We start from the raw sequence: 17818 nt of genomic DNA on the forward strand, positions 1-17818 counted from the left end.
GGTACGTGTAGTGTAGCGTAGTGTAGTGTAGCCAGAAAGGAACGTGCACCCAACCCTCCACTGAACACTGTTTCGTGAAAGAATAGGACTGTACAGCCACCTGAGGACACGTGACTCGACCTACTAATGGTTGAAGAGCGGTCCTTGTCAGATTGATGGACGAACAACGGTGTAGTGTCTTTCAAAATCCTAGATATCATTCATCTGAAGTACATCCAGTAGGCACCCATCTGAGTAATGAGGCTGTTGCAGTGCCTTTTTAACGTGGCACCTCCTTGATCACAGGACCCCCATTTTTCCCCCTTTCCTAAAGACTGTGCAGCCCTAACCGAGATGTCCTGACCCAGGATTGAACCGGGGTCTCCCAGTTACCAACTAATTAGAACCAGGAGTCAACTGTGAGGCTGCTACCTCTTGAGCTACAGGGACATCCCTACTTCTAGAGCTTACAAGTCCTAGAGCTTACTAGGTCAAAAAATAAACAAACAAATGAAACCAACGCACCTCCACTCGTTCTGCTTGCCTCCCTCCTTGATGTGGGCAACCAGCTGCAGCTTCTGGGTGTGCTTGTCAGTTTTACAGTGGAGCTGGAAGTTTGCCTTCAGCTGGGTACTGTAGTTACACAGGCGACACTGGTACACATCCCCTACCTGAGGGCAATGGAAACACAACGGTCACGACTTTTTCTTATATTGGCCAAAAATGCGAGCCATAGCGAAGCCGCATTGCACTACCACTTGCTACTTGAAAAAGCATAATGCTTCACTTCAATTGAGGATGACTGCTTTACCTATACCTTATATTGTGGCTGTGTTCATTATCTTTGTCAATTTGAGGTATTGTTACAGTAGTGACTTGCTGTGTGCTTGTGAGGGTCATGTCTGTTTGCACGATAATTCGAGAAAGCCTGGATGGATTGTCTTCATATTGGGTATGTGGGTAGGTCTTGATGAGACCTAAATATTATTTGATTTGGGGCCCTTCAGTTTATTGCTGCTTTCTACTACCAGAGTAGGTCTAACAACTGCTTTTTACAAGGACATGTAGGTATGTAAACAAAACACCAAAACCAAACCTGGGTTTCATAATCATAGGTTCAAGTCATCTAGTGCCCCAAGAAGGAAATAATCTGTATACAGATACTATGTATATTTAACAAAACACCTTCAACAACACAATATACTGGTAGATGAGATGCATGGAAAGATTCCTAGTTTTGGAAACCAAATAATTCCAAATTTTATTTTATGAACACAGCATTGAAAACTGATATCAACACAACAGAAGTTTTAAAACCCTCTTTACCTTCTATTTGCAGATATTGCTGGTACATTTAACAATACTTGTACCTTATTTTCTAAGCCGCTACCTCCGAAGAATAAGCGTTTTAAGCACATGAAAGTACCAGGCATAAATATGCAGCCATAATAGATAATTACTCAAGTGCCAAGGTCTACATGGATAAATAAAACATCAGAGGATAAATAAATAATGAAACTCTAATAGTCCAAAATCTGGCTGAAATTTCTTTGTCAATAACAGTATTGGTATCAGATGTGTAGTGGTTGCTACAACAGAAGGGTTATGGTGGGAATGGCAAGGTGTTGTCTAACTATAAGGATTGTAGTGGTGGGAAGGTAGGAAAACACCTGTATGTGTGTATGGCATATTTTGTGTAATATGTTTTAACACCCACCACCATGCAATCAACCGGCTATGGTGGTGATTTATAGCATAGCTAATTGGCTACGTCATGCGTTGGGTCTGAGCCGCTACACAGAAATGTATAATTCCCCTCTGAATGCATAGAAAAGGGCAAAGGCGAGCACTCTGCCACACACTTTTGACATTTGTTTCCAGTGATAGGTGGGGCTATTTTTCATTCAGAATTTCAGATGGGGGATGTCTAATTCAGACACAGATGTACACTAACCATTAAGGATCTCAAATTTCAGCTGTTCTGGTCAACTGTCTTCCTTTGTTTTGTGGATTGTGCACTGTTCCAAGCTAATAACATTCCAGTCTATTAAAAAAAACAGGTGGTCCCTTGCAGAACACACCTGCCAAAACAACAGACAGGATTTGTTGCTATGTTTCTTACACAAGACTTATCATAAAAATGTTGATTGGGTCCAGAAATTTACATTCCATTTTGGCCTTTTCTTCTAACCTTCTCCCTGCTGCCTTAACTCTGTATCCAATCTGGAATCGGGTGCCAAACAGTTACTTCAGTGTGCTAAAGGTTAACGCCCATTCAACCACAGTGTCCACTTCATGGTTGATCAGATCTTTTCTGGAAACTCTGTGGTGTGACCACCAGTCAGAAATGAGGTCATAGTGGGTCTCACCATGTAGTTTAAGGTCAAATATGTACCACGGTACAATTTGGAATGGTCAAAGGGTCATAACAAGTGGTCCCATTTCTGACCTAGGGGAACAAAGGTAGTCCATAATACTTAGCAGCTTTTGTAAGGCATGGCTAGATAGACTGCCAAGGGTAACCTTATGGTGTGCCAGAGAAACTCTATTTCCTTTAATACAAAAACGACTTGCAGGTTTTCCAGGTCGACCATTCAGAGGTAAAGGAAAATTGAACAGAAACTGCTGAATAGAAATGAAATGAATGAGTCACCTTGGGTGACATCCGTACATTACATTTTTTTCCCCGTACCAGACAATTTAGACCTCTATTGAAATCAATTTCAACATCTAATGTGAAACAACAACCTCCATTTCAAGGTCACCCCCCTCCCACCAACCTCATCACAACTTCTAATAACAAGGTTTCTTGAATGAAAGTGTCACCTTGAGTGACATCCGTACATAACCCTTTTTTCGAGCACGTAGGTACCAGACAAGTTAAACTTTTAAAAAACTAATCTCTATCTCAAGGTCACCCCCCTCCCACCCACTTCATGGCAAGTTTTAATTACACGACAAGGTTTCTTGGGTGATACCTGTACAACACATACCTGTTTTTAGCTGTAAGTACCAGACAATCTAGAGTTCTATTGAAATCAATTTGCAACAACATAAGAAACAACAACTTCTATCTCAAGGTCACCCCCCTCCCCACCTACCTGCATGACCCATTCCTCGTCCTGCGTGGGCCTCTCGCCGGAGATGTGGGCCTCCAGAAGATCCAGGTTATCTGAGGTGAACTTATTGCACACGGCGCACTGGAACAGCTTGAGGCTCTCGTTGCACGCGGGATCCTCATCCGCGGGAGGGGGGCCGTCCAGGCTCGAATCGTCCTCGGAACCGTTCTCCATGGGAACGCTGGGCACGTTCTGACCCATCAGCTGCTGCTGCTGCTGCTGCTGGAGGAACAGGTTCGCGTCGAACTGGAATTCCCCGAGGTTGGGGTGGAGCTGAGAAGGGAGGGGGGCGTTGTGTACCTGGGCCTGGGCCTGCGCCTGGGCCAGGTAGTAGCCGTAGAGGGCGTTGTCAGCAGGCGAGGGCTGCATGCCCAGACGCGCCTGGAAGTCCTGCATCTGCTTCACGTTCTGGTGGAGGAGCATCATGTTGTGCATGTGCTTCTCGCTGGTCATGTGGATGCGCAGGTTTCGCGCCACGTTGGTCTCGTAGTCGCACACGTCGCATCTCCACGTGGGCTTCGGCTTTGGTTTGGACTGGGCGAGCGGGTCGCCCATGTTGTTGGGGGCGGCGAACATGCGGTCGGGCTTGCCCTTGTTCTGCATCTCCTGCACGTTGTTGATGTGCTTGTCGGACTGCATGTGGATGCTGAGGTTGCCCTTGGTCGTGGTGGAGTAGTTGCAGACGTCGCAGCGGAAGGGCTTGTACCCGCAGGTGTAGGTCTCGCCGCGGGCGAGCCGCGGGTGGGGCTGGCCCGAGCTGCAGTAGACGCACGCGTTCCCCGTCTCGGGGTGCTTCTCCTTCATGTGAGCCTCCAGAGTCTGCTGGTATTTATAGTGCCAGTTGCACTTGGGACACTTCAGCGTCTTGCACGAGTTGCGGGAGTGCATCATCGTCATGTGGCCTCCGAGCGAACGCGTGGAACCCAGCACCATGTCGCACTTCGGACACTCCACGCCGTTTTCAGCACCGCACTGGTGCGAGTGTGTCCTCGAATCATCATGGTAATCCGTGCTATTTGAGGACTCTCCACCCAAAAGTCCAGGAAAGGGGCCAGCTATCGTGCTGGCCGGGCGACGGCCCGAATGGCCGTCATTTACAGCATCTTTTCTCACAGAATTCTTGCGCTCATCTGAGTGCCCGCCCTGAGCATTAAGTCTGGAAGAAGAAGTCTTTCCACTCATCGTACTTTCAGGGGTTCTAGGCAAAGTAGCTCCGGGAGGTACATTATTAGAGGAAACAGTTTTGTCTTTGGTTAGATCGAGAGCGAACGCGGATGTGTGAGGAGCTAAGCTTTCCGCAGACAGCGACTTTTGGGAAACTTCCTTTTCCGCACTACCGTTCATCAACGCCGCCGTCACAATGGCGGTCATCATGTCCTGTTTCCCAGAAGCCACGGCCTTCAGAAGCGAATCTGGTTTGGTAAATGTGCTGCTAGTGTTACTACTACTGTTACTACTGCTACTACCGTTCGTTCCTGACGGGACGAGGGTGTGAGAGGCATGGCTGAGGCTGGGCGTCTGCCGCTCAAGGACCCCCGACCCTAGTCCATGTGAGGTACTCGGAGATGGGGTGGGGGAAGAAGAAGATACGACGGCAGGCGTGAACAACGTCTTAGCACCAAGAGAAGACAAGTCCATAGCGGAAGTGGTATTATTATTACTACTACTAGCGGAAGCTACGCTGACGTGTACGGAGGGCAGTGTGAGCAAGCTTGAGGTGTACACGTAGCTGACTTTGGTTAGGTTGTTTGAGGTACTAGAGAGGCTAGCTCCCGGCAGGCCACTGCCGAAGAGGAACAGAGGCTGACTGTTAGTGGGTGTCGGAGAACCGGTGCTGGAGCTATCGTGACAGGATTCAGAGTTCTCCGGTTGTCCCATGGGTTCCAAGAAGGAAAGAAGAGGAGGGCCTTTAGACTTCCCCACCCCCTGGATTATCGCGGACGTGTCCTTCTTGGACAGTAACTGCTCTTCCTCCTCGTTTAGAACCATCTTGTGTTCGCCAGTGGCGTGAGAACGAAAAGATTTGGTGAATCCGAAGGAAAGTTTACACAGAAAACACATAAGTATGGGCTTGTTCGCCGCGTCGCGGGGAGATACACTTAAACTGTCGTGTTCTCTTCCCACCGCGACCTTGCGCACAATTTTCTTAAGGGTTGCTTTGGCTTCAGTTGAGGTCGATCCCTCTCCGTCTTTGGACTCGAGTTCCTTTCTCACTTCGCCTTCCTTGCGAAGGGTGTAGACCCTGTAGCTGTGGACGATCGGGGTGTCGTTGCAAGTCTTGCTGAGAGCACCGTACGTCGAGTTGGGCACCCCGGGGCCCCCGAACCCCCAGCCGTAGCTGGTCTGGGGGATGTGGAAGGCGTTCAGCAGGGGCTGGTACATCCCGAGGCCTTGCAAGTTGCCCCCGAGCGACGGCACAGCGCTTCCAACAGGAGAGCTAGAGCTGGAGTTGGGCGTCTCCGGAGGACTCGGGTGCTCGATGATGTAGGCGGATCCGTCTGGTTCGTAGACGATTTCGCCCTCGAAATTTTCGCCATCGCTGTCGTCACACTCGCTGAAGTCACTCTCGGGCTTGTTGCCGGCCAGCTGTGACAAACACAAAAGATTACGACGGTGTTTTTCTTTGAGTTTGCAAAGTTTGTGCATAGGGTTCTGTCCCTAAAAAATGTTCAGGTACAGGTACAGCAGTTAAGGTACAGGTTCGGACCTTTACATATTCTAATCTCAAAGAGAGTACTTTCGGGTTTTTTTATAATATCAATTCTTTTTTTTTTATTATTATTCAAAGAACATAACAAGATACAATAAGAGAACCATCCAACAATAACTGCTCATATACAAATAATAAGAAATCAGATATAATAATAGTAACCGAAATTCGGTAATGATCACATAATTCATCCAACAGAGATATCAATTCTAAAGTGCAAGACTGTCAAAACTGTTGTCTCTGACGTAGGATTTACCTATCATTAGTCTTTGAAATATGGTGTAGACTAGTGTTTATTTGTTCACGTACAGGTACACTTGATATTACTTAAGTGGTCACTACAGAATGGTTTGACTTTTGTTCTACAGGTTTGACAAATGTCAAAACAGCATTGTTCTAATTTGATACCATCCCACATTGCTATTTCTTTCTTATCCAAATTACATGCATAACAATTATTTTAAATTACATAGCACTGACCTTTGACCCTTGACACTGATGTTCCATGTATGCCTGCAGACCCTGGAAGGTCGCGGCACAGCCGCCACAGGTCACGGGGTCGTTCAACCCCCTCATCAACGATCCTCCCGCGGCTCCCACACTACTACTCACATCCCCGTCCCGCAGGTGGTCCCCGCTACTTCCGCTCGGCGGGATTCCGGGAATTCCGGACGCGCTCTCGACAATTCCGTTGGCGCTGGGGACGGTGGGGCCTCGGTGGACGGTGTCGGGTGTCGGCTTGCTGAGGGGGGTCTGCGGCAGCGTGCTGGCGGTCACGTCTTCCATGGTGGTGTCCAACCACGTACCGGCTGTGGCTCAGCCGATCTCCGCTACTCATCTAGCTGAGGTGACTTCTGCATAGGGGAGGGAAAACAGGCGTTTAGACTTCTGCAAAGTGGAGAGAACAAAAGCACTGAGGCAAGATTGAACCAAAAGCTAGATATGACACCCCCTCTCCACAAGAGGCAGCCCACCATATAGCATGCTCCAATCGCTGAGCGACAGATTTTATTACAAATTTTACAGATGAAAAGCAATTTTCTTTTGTGCGATTTGTTGTCTTTTTTAATCATACTTTTACATCTTGCATTACATGTATATTCCAAATATGAAATTTGGTTATACAAATACAATTTTTGGTCACTGTACTGTCGCTTAGTGATCGCTGTCTAGTGGAAAAGAGGGCCTAAATGTTCATATCCAGGGCTTGACATACTCTTTTGCAACTTCCAATTTTCAAAAAGACTTTGGGACTGCAGAAAACTTCACAACTTGACAAGCTGAAAGAATACCAGCTCAAAATTATGAGTAATAAAATACATTTTACAAAACAGACAGAAAGCACTTCAAGCCCTTTGTATCATTTGCAAGATTGATAGCACATAATCTGTAAAACACAAAGTTATTTCTACAACAGACAGACAGATAAAACACATCTACAATCAAGTTACAAGTCAAGAAAAATATTTAAAGCCGTCTTGGCAGCTTTTTTACAATTAAGAAGTACTACAACCTGTTCGTTGGCAATTATTTACAACACTATCTAACAGAAGATCGGACAAAATGATGTAGAAGCTATCACTTAGTCTAACAACTGGGTTTACTGGCTTGAAAAGCAAGTTCGGATTACCCTAGTACCTAGTATGAGCCACACATGCCAGGCAATTTGGAACTGTGCCTATTAGTGATATCACAGTGAACATCCTTCACCTTCCTTCTACTGACCTATGCTGAATATACTAGTACCTTATTGTGGATAACTGACTGGTGGAAATAATAACATGTGCATCTTGTGGAGACAATGATTTCTAATTTGCCACGGGCAAGAAACACACGGGTATAAAAATATTGAAGAGATTTTCACACAGTTGAGAGAAATATCATAATAAACTTTAGATAAAGATCGACCTACAACTTCTTGAGTTATGCACACACACACACACACACACACACACACACACACACACAAATACACACATACACACAGTACACACATACACACAAAATAACAGTCTTGGCAACGGTAATAAAACCACATGTTTTAACAAAACCAACAAAGATTTCTGGCTTAGACAAGTGATTACCATAATTTTCATTGGCAGGGGTGGTTTAGTATTACCAGTTGCTTCCTTTGACACTTTTCTAAGGAAAAAATCATTAAAAGTACAGACATGATAATTCACAAAGAAGGCTGGGTCAAAATATGCCTATACTTCCTGTTCAACACTTAATATGGCATGTCTAACTATTCAGGTACAAACAGACAATACGTCGTCTCTTTACAAAAGGGAAAAAAAAGTCACACAAAAAAGGGGGAAATCTTCGTTCAGGAAGACCAACCCACCTTGCTATTTTATCTCACATATCTCTAAGTTAGAGTCTAACTTATCTTGGATGGAAAAGCTCTAGGTTACATCTCCAACACAGGAGAAAACCGTCACAAAAAGAAGACGGAAATCTTAATTCAAGACGGCCGACCAACCTTTTTTGCTTTATCAATCCGAGAAGACCGTCGCACAAAAGTGACACATATTTATCCATCAATACCCCATTACCTGTCTATGCCACAATTTGGACAAAAGCCTCTGATGCGGCTATCTATTTCATTGGACGGCATTGTCCGCTCGCACCAAATCCAGCATAATCTAATCCTCAGCCTCCTTTCTGGCAAAGACCCGGGCAGCTGAAAGTACTGATCAGCGCCTCTTAGAACAACAATGCGGTGTGTGCGTAGCTTTGGCGCGTGATTACCGCGCGAGAAAACCACCGCTCCTCAGACATGCAGATAGCGGGGTGGTAAAAACGATCACAATTACCGGCACACAGGCCGGATCGAGAGCCAGAAATCGTCATATTTTATTCATCGCGTCCGCCATTGTCCTTATTGTCTCAGGCCTGGAGAATGATCTAAGTATGCCATTAAAAATCCGCCACAATGCAGCAGCTAAACAAAGTCGCAGGGATTTCCACAGGCACGCCACCACCTCAGCGGGCCCTTTCACGGGGACAATGGGCTCCGACTGAAATAAAGACGGACTTATCATGCAAGACAGATGACCCTTTATCTCCTGGGATAATGGAAGGAGAAGCAAGTTTCTTGAAATTTCTGTGGGCCCGACATGCCTGAAGCATTCGTTACACCTTCAATCTACAACTGAACGGACATTGTATTTGTAAGTTAGAGGTTTTAAAGCTCCTTTCTGACAATAGAAAAGGGACAGAATTCGCTCGTAAACTTCTTGGTTACAAACACGTCACAACATTGGAAGAAAGTTCAATGGGTACCCCTCTTACAAACCTTTGCAATTGACATTTGTCCAAAATTCTATAGACAAACTATTAAAAAATTTTGCTACCTTCTTTTCCAGCTAACTGCTATGCTAAGTCAAAGTCTAAGTTATTTTAGTCTTCAAATAATTATGTCCATAATTATGTATATCATCAGCAGGCATTTGAAATGGCTCTTTTGGGAAAGACAGGTCCAATATCTATCCAATATTCTAAAGATTATGTATAACAATACTATCGTAACATTCACAAAATAAGTCTATATATTCTGAATCATTTCAATTATGACATGATATAATTCCTCTAAGTGGCTGTATGTTCATCAGACAATTCAAATGGCTGTTTCAGGCAAAACAGGTAGTTTTATCCTTATCTATACAAAATTGTTAAGTAAAAATAAAACAATTCTCACGATAGTGGCAACAACAACAAAAAGTTGTGTTCTAAATGACTTGAGTGGTGCAATTCTAAGTGGCTGTATGTTTACCAGGTGTTGGTAATGACAGTTGTTCGAAAGACCTCCCTAGCCGTACCCTTTTCCCGTACGTGTGGCATAGAAAGTTAATCTCCTGCTGATGTATTGCATCCAGTCTTCTGGGGATTCTACCTGGAACAGGCAGCGATCTTTCACAGTCAAATTATTTCATTAAGCTGTCAGTGCGGCTGTGAGCCTGTCCCAGAAAAATGGGGGGTAATTTAAGCAGATGCAATCACCTGTCTTTACACCTTGTATATATACCTGCTAGTTTTCACACCGACTAAGCCATCACCCGTTTCCATTTTCTTCTTACTTCTAAACTACCATCTAATCACTTATATTCGTTCCCAAGCACATCTTTAAAGTACAGAATACACAACAGCACCATAACTGAATTTTTGTATTATGATAATTGGTAAATCATTTATATGTTTTTACTGTTCTAAAATCTGTTGAAAGTTACTTTGCGTTTTATACTTTCTACATTTAACTATGAATGTTCTATACTTTCAGTCAGTCAGTCAGTCAGAGCCTTTATTTTTCTTCCTTCATCTTCAGTGCTACGGGACAAATTCCTGAGGATTCAGCTAATAACAGGCCTCTAAATCCTTGGTCTGTACCTGGATTCACTGGTGAAGTGAGAACAAAATTGAGATAAAATCTTTCCCGTCATTACCCCATGAGTCATCCAAACAATTGCGCAATTCTCGTTCAAAATGCAAATCATGTTCAAAGTTAAAGGTCAAATCGGAAATCTGAAAATCAAGCTTAAGACGTCACTGATAGAGAGAAACTTTATAGCTGAAAGAAACCTAAAGCTATTGTTCAAAGAGAGAAACTTTAAACCATAACAGAAGACAGCCTATGAAGTCAGCACTGGTATGGGAAACACATTCCATCCCTTTTTCATTAGCTACCCTCTTCAACAGATCCAGTGTTTGTGCCGAGTAATAACAAAATCACCCATTGCAAGATTCAACTGCCCTCCACCACGCCCCGGGCGGACAGGGGATTAGGGGAACAGACAAAATTTGGTAATTTTCTACTCCTTTGGATTTCTTTGCGGGGAATCAAGTTTGAGGCTGTGAAAAGCGAGGTACATCCACTGCCGAGGGCGACTATTACTCCTTCTCTTGTCCTGAGACCGGGAGAGAATTCGGCGGCAGTAGAAGCAAGGGGTTATCGAGGGCGGCACAGGGCCGACCTTCGAGCCGCTAACACCGATATTTCGCAACAAACAAAAAGACGGCGTATCCTCGTTTCCAATCCCCCGGCAACACTTCGGATGGGAACGCCCTCCTACCAATTGTTGGGCCAAATCCCCTCCTACCCACAATGCCACGGGCCACGTTGGTCCTTTGTACACAGAATTATCCAACTCATCTGAGGTCAACCAGAAAGAAACGGCCAAAACAAAGACGGGCGAAACTATTTCACCCGACAAGAGCATTATTACAGGAGACACGTCCACAAAATTTCAAGCCTGATTGGCCACTTTGACGAGGGGAGCCTTCCGTTAACGAGATTGCAGCCCAAAGAACCAAACCTTCCCCAACCGGCCCGGAAGATCCACAGCAAGCCCTTTCACTCACTCCGCGCTAATTCTCTCTTTCATCGCCTCACATCCGCTGTACTCTCTCAAGCGACGCCCTTTTTTATTTTTTGCCACTGAAAGGGGCATGCAAATGAGGGCCTTGTTTCGGGCCGGGCAGATTAACGCTTTGTTTGTTTGCCCAACTGCGTAGACAAAAGGTGCGAGGGGCAAGCTGCTAGCAGCGCAGTCGAGGTAAAGAGACCTTTGTTACAGGTTTACAGAAGACTGGGCTTCGTGCATACTTCCCCCAACCTTTCCAACAAAACACACATTTTTTTTGCATTACTAATGAATGAAACTGCCTGAAAAGGATTCGATGTACCAGAAACACAAAGCAGGAGGACTTGGAGGGGCGTTCGCTCTGAAAACACACATTCCACAGACTAGATAATCACACCTTACATGTGGGCTAATGATAACCTATACTTTCTCTGAGTTTGTAATAAGGTTCAAATCAAGCAATGGTTGCAAGACTCCAAACATTCACAGTTTTGAGACGAAGGAAAAAAGTGAAAAATTGCAATTTAGCCGAAGCTAAAAGAACACAGACTTTACTTTATGAATCACATATTTCAGGAAACAGAAATTTAGCATTTTACCCTGGATTGCTTACTCGATATCCTGGATAAAAAAAAATTTAAAAAAGGAGAAACTTATGTCTTCCAGGGTTATCTGTGTTCCCAATTGCAATACAAAACACTTCAAAATGATATAGATCTACATGTGTATACATATTTGGTCACAAGGTGAGATTGCTCTCAATCTGTCGTAACATACCTTCACAAAAACTATCCATCTACCTACTGTAGTTTCATACGGTTGGTAGATTAAACAACCGGTCATTACAACACCAAGGAAGCTAGCAGACTACCAGAATGTTTGCTGACAAAAGCACTTCTTAAGTGAAGTCCAATCTTCTATCTGCAGTATAGATCTAGAAATACATGTTATCAATTGAGACAATTCTACTATTGAAAATCCTGATTTCAGTCTGAAATTGAGGAAAAAATACAGCAGATCAAACTTGAATATCTTTGGTATGGTTCCTTCCAACAAAATCAGGGGGGAGGAACAACTTTTGTAAAACCCTGCATGACAATAAATGTACAGGTTTTACTGAACAAAGCTTTGTTACTCCGTCTGGAATGTGGGCAAACTTAAACACAGGATCAAGATGTTTACAATCAAGACTTTAAGTTTGTCCTCAAGCAGACCGAAGTTCTTTGTTTTCATCACCAGTCCTCACCTTTCCTGTTGGACAGGTATGTCTGAGATCTACCTACGTGTTTTCACCTGTCACAGTGTAGGAACTAAGATAAAGATCATTTCACAGGCACCTTAAGAAAGGTTTAAGTGATATGCTTACCGAGGAAGGGACTGGTATTTACGAAGACAGGTTGAGAAGAAGAAGTATTCTAAATGTCCTTCCAAGCAACCGGTTACTTTCAGACACAATAACTATGAAGATATTCAAACTCAGAGTCACATTATCTATGCTTTTATACGATTACAAGGCAAGATTCTAGATCTCACTTTAGCATTGTTCCAAGATAACTACAATAGAAGTGTTAGAAAATAGTTACACCACATGGTCTAAGCTGTCGGACCCCCTTTTTCCATTCAACCAAAAGGTTATAGCAAAAAAGGTATGATTTCATAACATTTAGAAATGTATTCCGAATTGTCTACGCTTTCATACAATTCCAAGGCAAAAATACTCTCATTTTAGCATTGTTCCAAGAAAATCACAATAGGAAGTTAGACAAGAGTTAAACCTCATATCCCTCTAGTGTTGATCTTAACTGTCACACACCCCCTCATGAACTTCTCCTATTCCCCCCCACATTGATTGTTTCCTGGAAAACCCCTTGCCGAGGCCTTAGATGTCCTGTCGAGCTTACGTCGCCCAAAGAACGGTGACATCTGACCTACCATTGGACTTAAAAAAGCCACGTAATTCTAAACTGTCAAGATCATTGAATCGAGCCGATAGCAATTAAAGGATCTATGTACCAAATCCAATTTAGATTGGCTGAACTGCAGAACAAAGAACCGGACCAAAATAGCGGGATCCTCCACTGAATACAAAGAATTTCGTCCCACCGAAGCTGATAGAAAATCAAACTTTGTAATATTGTAATAAAAACAAAAATCCAAATCAGCAGTTTTTGTCTTGTAAGAAACAAGACTTTCCAAATTGTAAAAAAACACTTTCCAGTCTTGCTTGGAACATTTATAGACGTTTCATATTAATATTACAAAGAATAAAAGAAATTATCAGACAATATAGGGGCATGAATAAATGTATTTGAACCAATCACACAGTAGACAGAGGTCTAGGCCACATGTGTAAATTGTCAAGGTTTTTTTTAATTGCGTAGAGATTGACGGGGCCGGTAGCCTGACCTCACCGTATTTATCGTCCACACTTAAAAATTCTATTAACCCAGGACGGGTCACCATGTGTGGATGGGAGCATCCTCACTTCTCCCCACATACATCATGCACGCCAAACTGTCCCCGCAACATTAAAACACCATCTTATCGTTCGTCTACTTTTTTCATCGTTAATTAATTCAACCCAACATCCATTCAAACTATTCTTTCTATCACTGTGAATTTTTCTGCCAACAACTTTTTCAAATCTTTATTCGCCATTTCCCAGAGCAAGTATTCGTTATTTTCACATTTTTACCCATCCCTCCCACCCCTATGACTAAGTCCGGTTGGTACGTCCCCAGGGGCTGTGACTGTGTATAATGAGAGGAAGCATAAGTGAAGTCATGTGATCACTAATCAGATTTTAACATGCGATGCTGTGTCCCAAACGTATTGCCAATTTGTAATTACTTAAGTAGCCTTTTTGAATCATTTTGTGTAGAGCATTACAAGTTTATTCCGTCCTCGACACACAAGAAGTATATTTCACCTGTGATTTTCCCCTCAAGATAATAAAACTTTTGTTTTCTACAAGACGAGAAACAACTTATCTTTCTAAACACAAAGCTTTGTACTTGGGGTTATCTCCAAGCAGATCTTTGGGGTGAATTGTAAAGGATCAGACTGCCCCATTTTCGCTGACACCCGACAGTAGTCAGAAACCATTATGAACTTCCCTCCAAACATCTGCTTGGAGATTTCTGAGAGCAAGTTTCATAGCCTGGTATATATCCAAACCTGTTATAGCTCCCGAGTCTCTTTTGTCCCCTCTGCAAATATTTCAAAACATGTAACCAAAAACGGGACGGTCCGTAAACACTATCTTTCTTCCAAACATATGCTTGACAATCATTAAGAAAGCTTCCCTAACAAAGTAACATGTAACCATTTAGGTTAACGCCTTCTCTTGAACTCCCACCACTCCAATGAATGACCACAAACCAAACCCAATGACCCCCACCCCAAGAACAGGGTACTGTATACATGTATGCCGTCTGTTAAAACTATATTTCCTCCCAACCTCTGCTTGGAGATCCCTGACACAGAGTATAACATAAGCGTCTTTTCCGACATCAGATCACTCCAGCTGGTTGCCTTCTGTTCCCAGCAGGAAGTGGAGAAGGGGAAATCTCTCTTCCCCGGGGAACACGCTCACCTGCGCTATTAAAAACTCTAAGATTCTAAACCGGCCCCCATTGTCCTTGCTATTAGAGCTTTCACAATGCAATCTGTGTGCTGAAACCACTGCGCAAAACAAAGGAGCGCAAGGAAACATGCTAGGAAGAACGTTATAGGTTATTGACGAGAATGGAGGGGACCTTGGGGGAACTAAAGGAACCTGAACGAGGTCAATAGCTTACACATGTGGTGCTGCCCTAAACCCTGACCCCTCCCCTGGCATCCACATGGACTCACCCGCCCTCCCAGTGTGTTTACACAGTAGGGTGGCCGTACATCATATTTACAGGAGTTTGCTTGTTTCTACGCAAATATGAGCAAGTTTTGATGCCGCGATTGCTGTGTTTTTGTCGTGCATGTTTCACCTGGATCACGGAGTTGTATGGTACTTGTACTTGGCTGGGAGTTATATATGGGTCATCAAATACGGAGAGAGAGAGAAAGACTGAGATACATGTATGTCTGGCTTTACAAAATGTGTCAGGAAGACAGACAGATGTCATTTTCCTGGCTGATATCTTTCCAGATTTGTGTAAATTTTAATGCTTTTATAGCTGTGTTTTTGTAGCACCTGTTTCACCTGAAGTATTTATACCTGAAGCTATCAATATATGAAGAAAGAATATATGAAGACAGGTAGACTGCGATATATGTCTTTCATTTTCTATGCTTAAATCTTTCCAAATTTGTATATTAATACTGTTTTTGTAGTGCCTATTTCACCAAAGTTAAACACAAGTTATTATATATAGTATCCAATGTTTATCAAATTTGAACAAGTAAAAGACGATGGACTGAGGTATGTTTGGTATGAAAAAAGGTGTCAGAGAGACAGGATAACGAGCATTTACATTTACTATGCTAAAACCTTGCCAAAGATGTGTTGAAAGCTTTGAAGTTGCTATAACTGTTATGTTATAGCAACGGACCATAGATTGGTTAACCGAGTTCTTGACACACCTGTCGACGTTTCGGTAGACTGTATTTCACCTTGATCAGGGGAGTACCTGGATCTACTTCACACTGCAGCTTGAAATAGACCATACAAATGTACAAGTAGATTAGCTAACCGAGTTCCTGACACACAACCAGTGCTTTTCACCTGTCAACGTTTCAGTAGACTGTATTCCACCTTGATCAGGGCGATACCTGGTTCTACTTCACACTAGCTAGACCTAGAAATAGGCCATATATGTTAGAAAAGACAGCCCTACCCAGAAATGGGGGGCCCAGAAATGCCGGGCATGAGCGAGGGTGTAAGAAAGACAATCCCCGCCGAAGACAAAGGGAGACGTGTTACAAATAGGTCATATTTACCTCCATTGTGTGGCCTCAACATGCTGCAAATGCCAAGAACCACGAGCCAAGGCCGCCCCTCTTAACGCATGCACGGATCAAAGCAAGGTGGCCAGTCCGCAAACGTTACACGATATCGCAGAAAAAAACGTAGGATTTCCGTCATGAGGATCATTCGAGGAACAGAGAAAATCGACACCTCAAATTGCGAGGATAGGGGAAATCCAGAAGCTGGAAATCGCTAATACAGGGAAAATGCCGGCTACGTAAATCTAGACATTCAATACCACCCGAACTCCTGCAACCTACGTAAAAAAGACTGCAAGTTCCGAAGACTTTGAAGCAGGGCAAAGGGACATAAACACAAGGCAGCCAGGGCCAGGCCAGTGAAAGTATTAGAAGACACTTGGCAAAACAAACTGAGGGAAACACAAACAAAGAGGCGCAAGCCAAACAAACCACGGGCCTGGGGTCTGGGACAGGCAACCCTCGCACATAACACCTAACAACTGCCTTCCTCTTTCCTTCTGTAAGAGACGGACTAGCAGCCATGCTGGCGTGATGAACGTACAGAGATTAAGAGCTTGGGTGCCGTGGTAACGCTAGAATATTATGGATAATCAGGTGTATCTGAGCGATCCCTTTTTATATACAGCCTGACTGCCGCAGATCTCCGGACCTGTTGACAGAAATTTCCCACCCTTCTCCACAACACAACCCGCTCAGTCCTTCAGGCTACACACGAAGGTTGCACAGCCTCACTGCGCAACCAGGTTTCGTTCTGACAGAGGCAACCTGTTAGCAAATACAGGTTGTCGTGGCAACAACCCACTGCTTTTGTCCAATTTGAAATGAATTTTTTTTTTTACAGAAATTACCCACTCAGTCTTCAAGCAACACATCTGGGTTAGAGATGGTGGTTGCACGGCTTCTTTGGGCAACCTGGTTTTGTTGGAGGCAACCTGTTTGCAAATACAGGTTGCCCTGTAAACCCACAGCTTCTGTCTAATATCAAATGAAATAAACATGGGTTTTTTAGAGTTTAGGAACAATATTTTATTATAACCTAATTATTTCAGTTATACTTCATTTGTATATGGTGCCAAAAGTTACACCTTTGTTATAAGAGGTAATAGTTTATTTTTACTTATAAGTTATTATTTATGTCATTTCCATTATATTGCGATGCCTCAAACCAGTAAGATTCCTGGGTTTCCAACTGTATAATTGCACTGTTGCAATCGTAGTAAATAATCAATTTTGAACTACCTAAAATACTGTCTTGGTAAAACATTTCTCTAGCTGTTTATGCTCTTTTTTACTTATTTTCCAAGAGTCTTTTTCTTCTTTCCCTAGAGTTGTCTTTCTCTCTTGTGACAAAACAAATCATCACCTGCTCCCTTCTGTGATATCAGTCATTTTGATATATTGGATGAAGTCAAAACCTCAAGTAGCACTGGGTTGGCCAAAATGTTTTTTCTGTGAGTTGACCATGGAACAACCACCACTTAATAAGCAATTCGAACCCCACCTTCACCGAACAAATACAAAAAACAATCAGATAACCGACACACAATGCCAGAGGAATTCCTACCGCTCAAAATTATCCACCGCTCCATATTTACCAAACATCCTCAGCGATCGAGTTGTTGACACAACGGCTATATTCACAACATCCTATTAAAGGATCTGGCCATAATACGCCTCCGTGTTCCAGAGTACGTGCGTTTTGTCCG

The 17818-nt window shown here is 43.5% G+C and overlaps 1 protein-coding gene across 4 annotated transcripts in view; it reads right to left on the reverse strand.

The window, feature by feature from the left end:
- Positions 1-17818, reverse strand: part of LOC136438529 (zinc finger homeobox protein 3-like) — a 126131-nt gene that overhangs the window by 91574 nt on the left and 16739 nt on the right. For all 4 annotated transcript variants that reach the window (XM_066433342.1, XM_066433339.1, XM_066433341.1 and 1 more), the window contains exons 2-4: positions 6289-6662; positions 3077-5684; positions 505-646 (exon numbers count right to left, since the gene is read on the reverse strand). In XM_066433342.1, coding sequence (XP_066289439.1) covers positions 505-646; positions 3077-5684; positions 6289-6594 — 3056 coding nt within the window. In that variant the 5' untranslated portion in view covers positions 6595-6662. The remainder of the gene's footprint in view (positions 1-504; positions 647-3076; positions 5685-6288; positions 6663-17818) is intronic.

This window comes from Branchiostoma lanceolatum, chromosome 7 (assembly GCF_035083965.1).
Source record: "Branchiostoma lanceolatum isolate klBraLanc5 chromosome 7, klBraLanc5.hap2, whole genome shotgun sequence".
In the NCBI taxonomy this organism is placed as follows: Eukaryota; Metazoa; Chordata; class Leptocardii; order Amphioxiformes; family Branchiostomatidae; genus Branchiostoma; species Branchiostoma lanceolatum.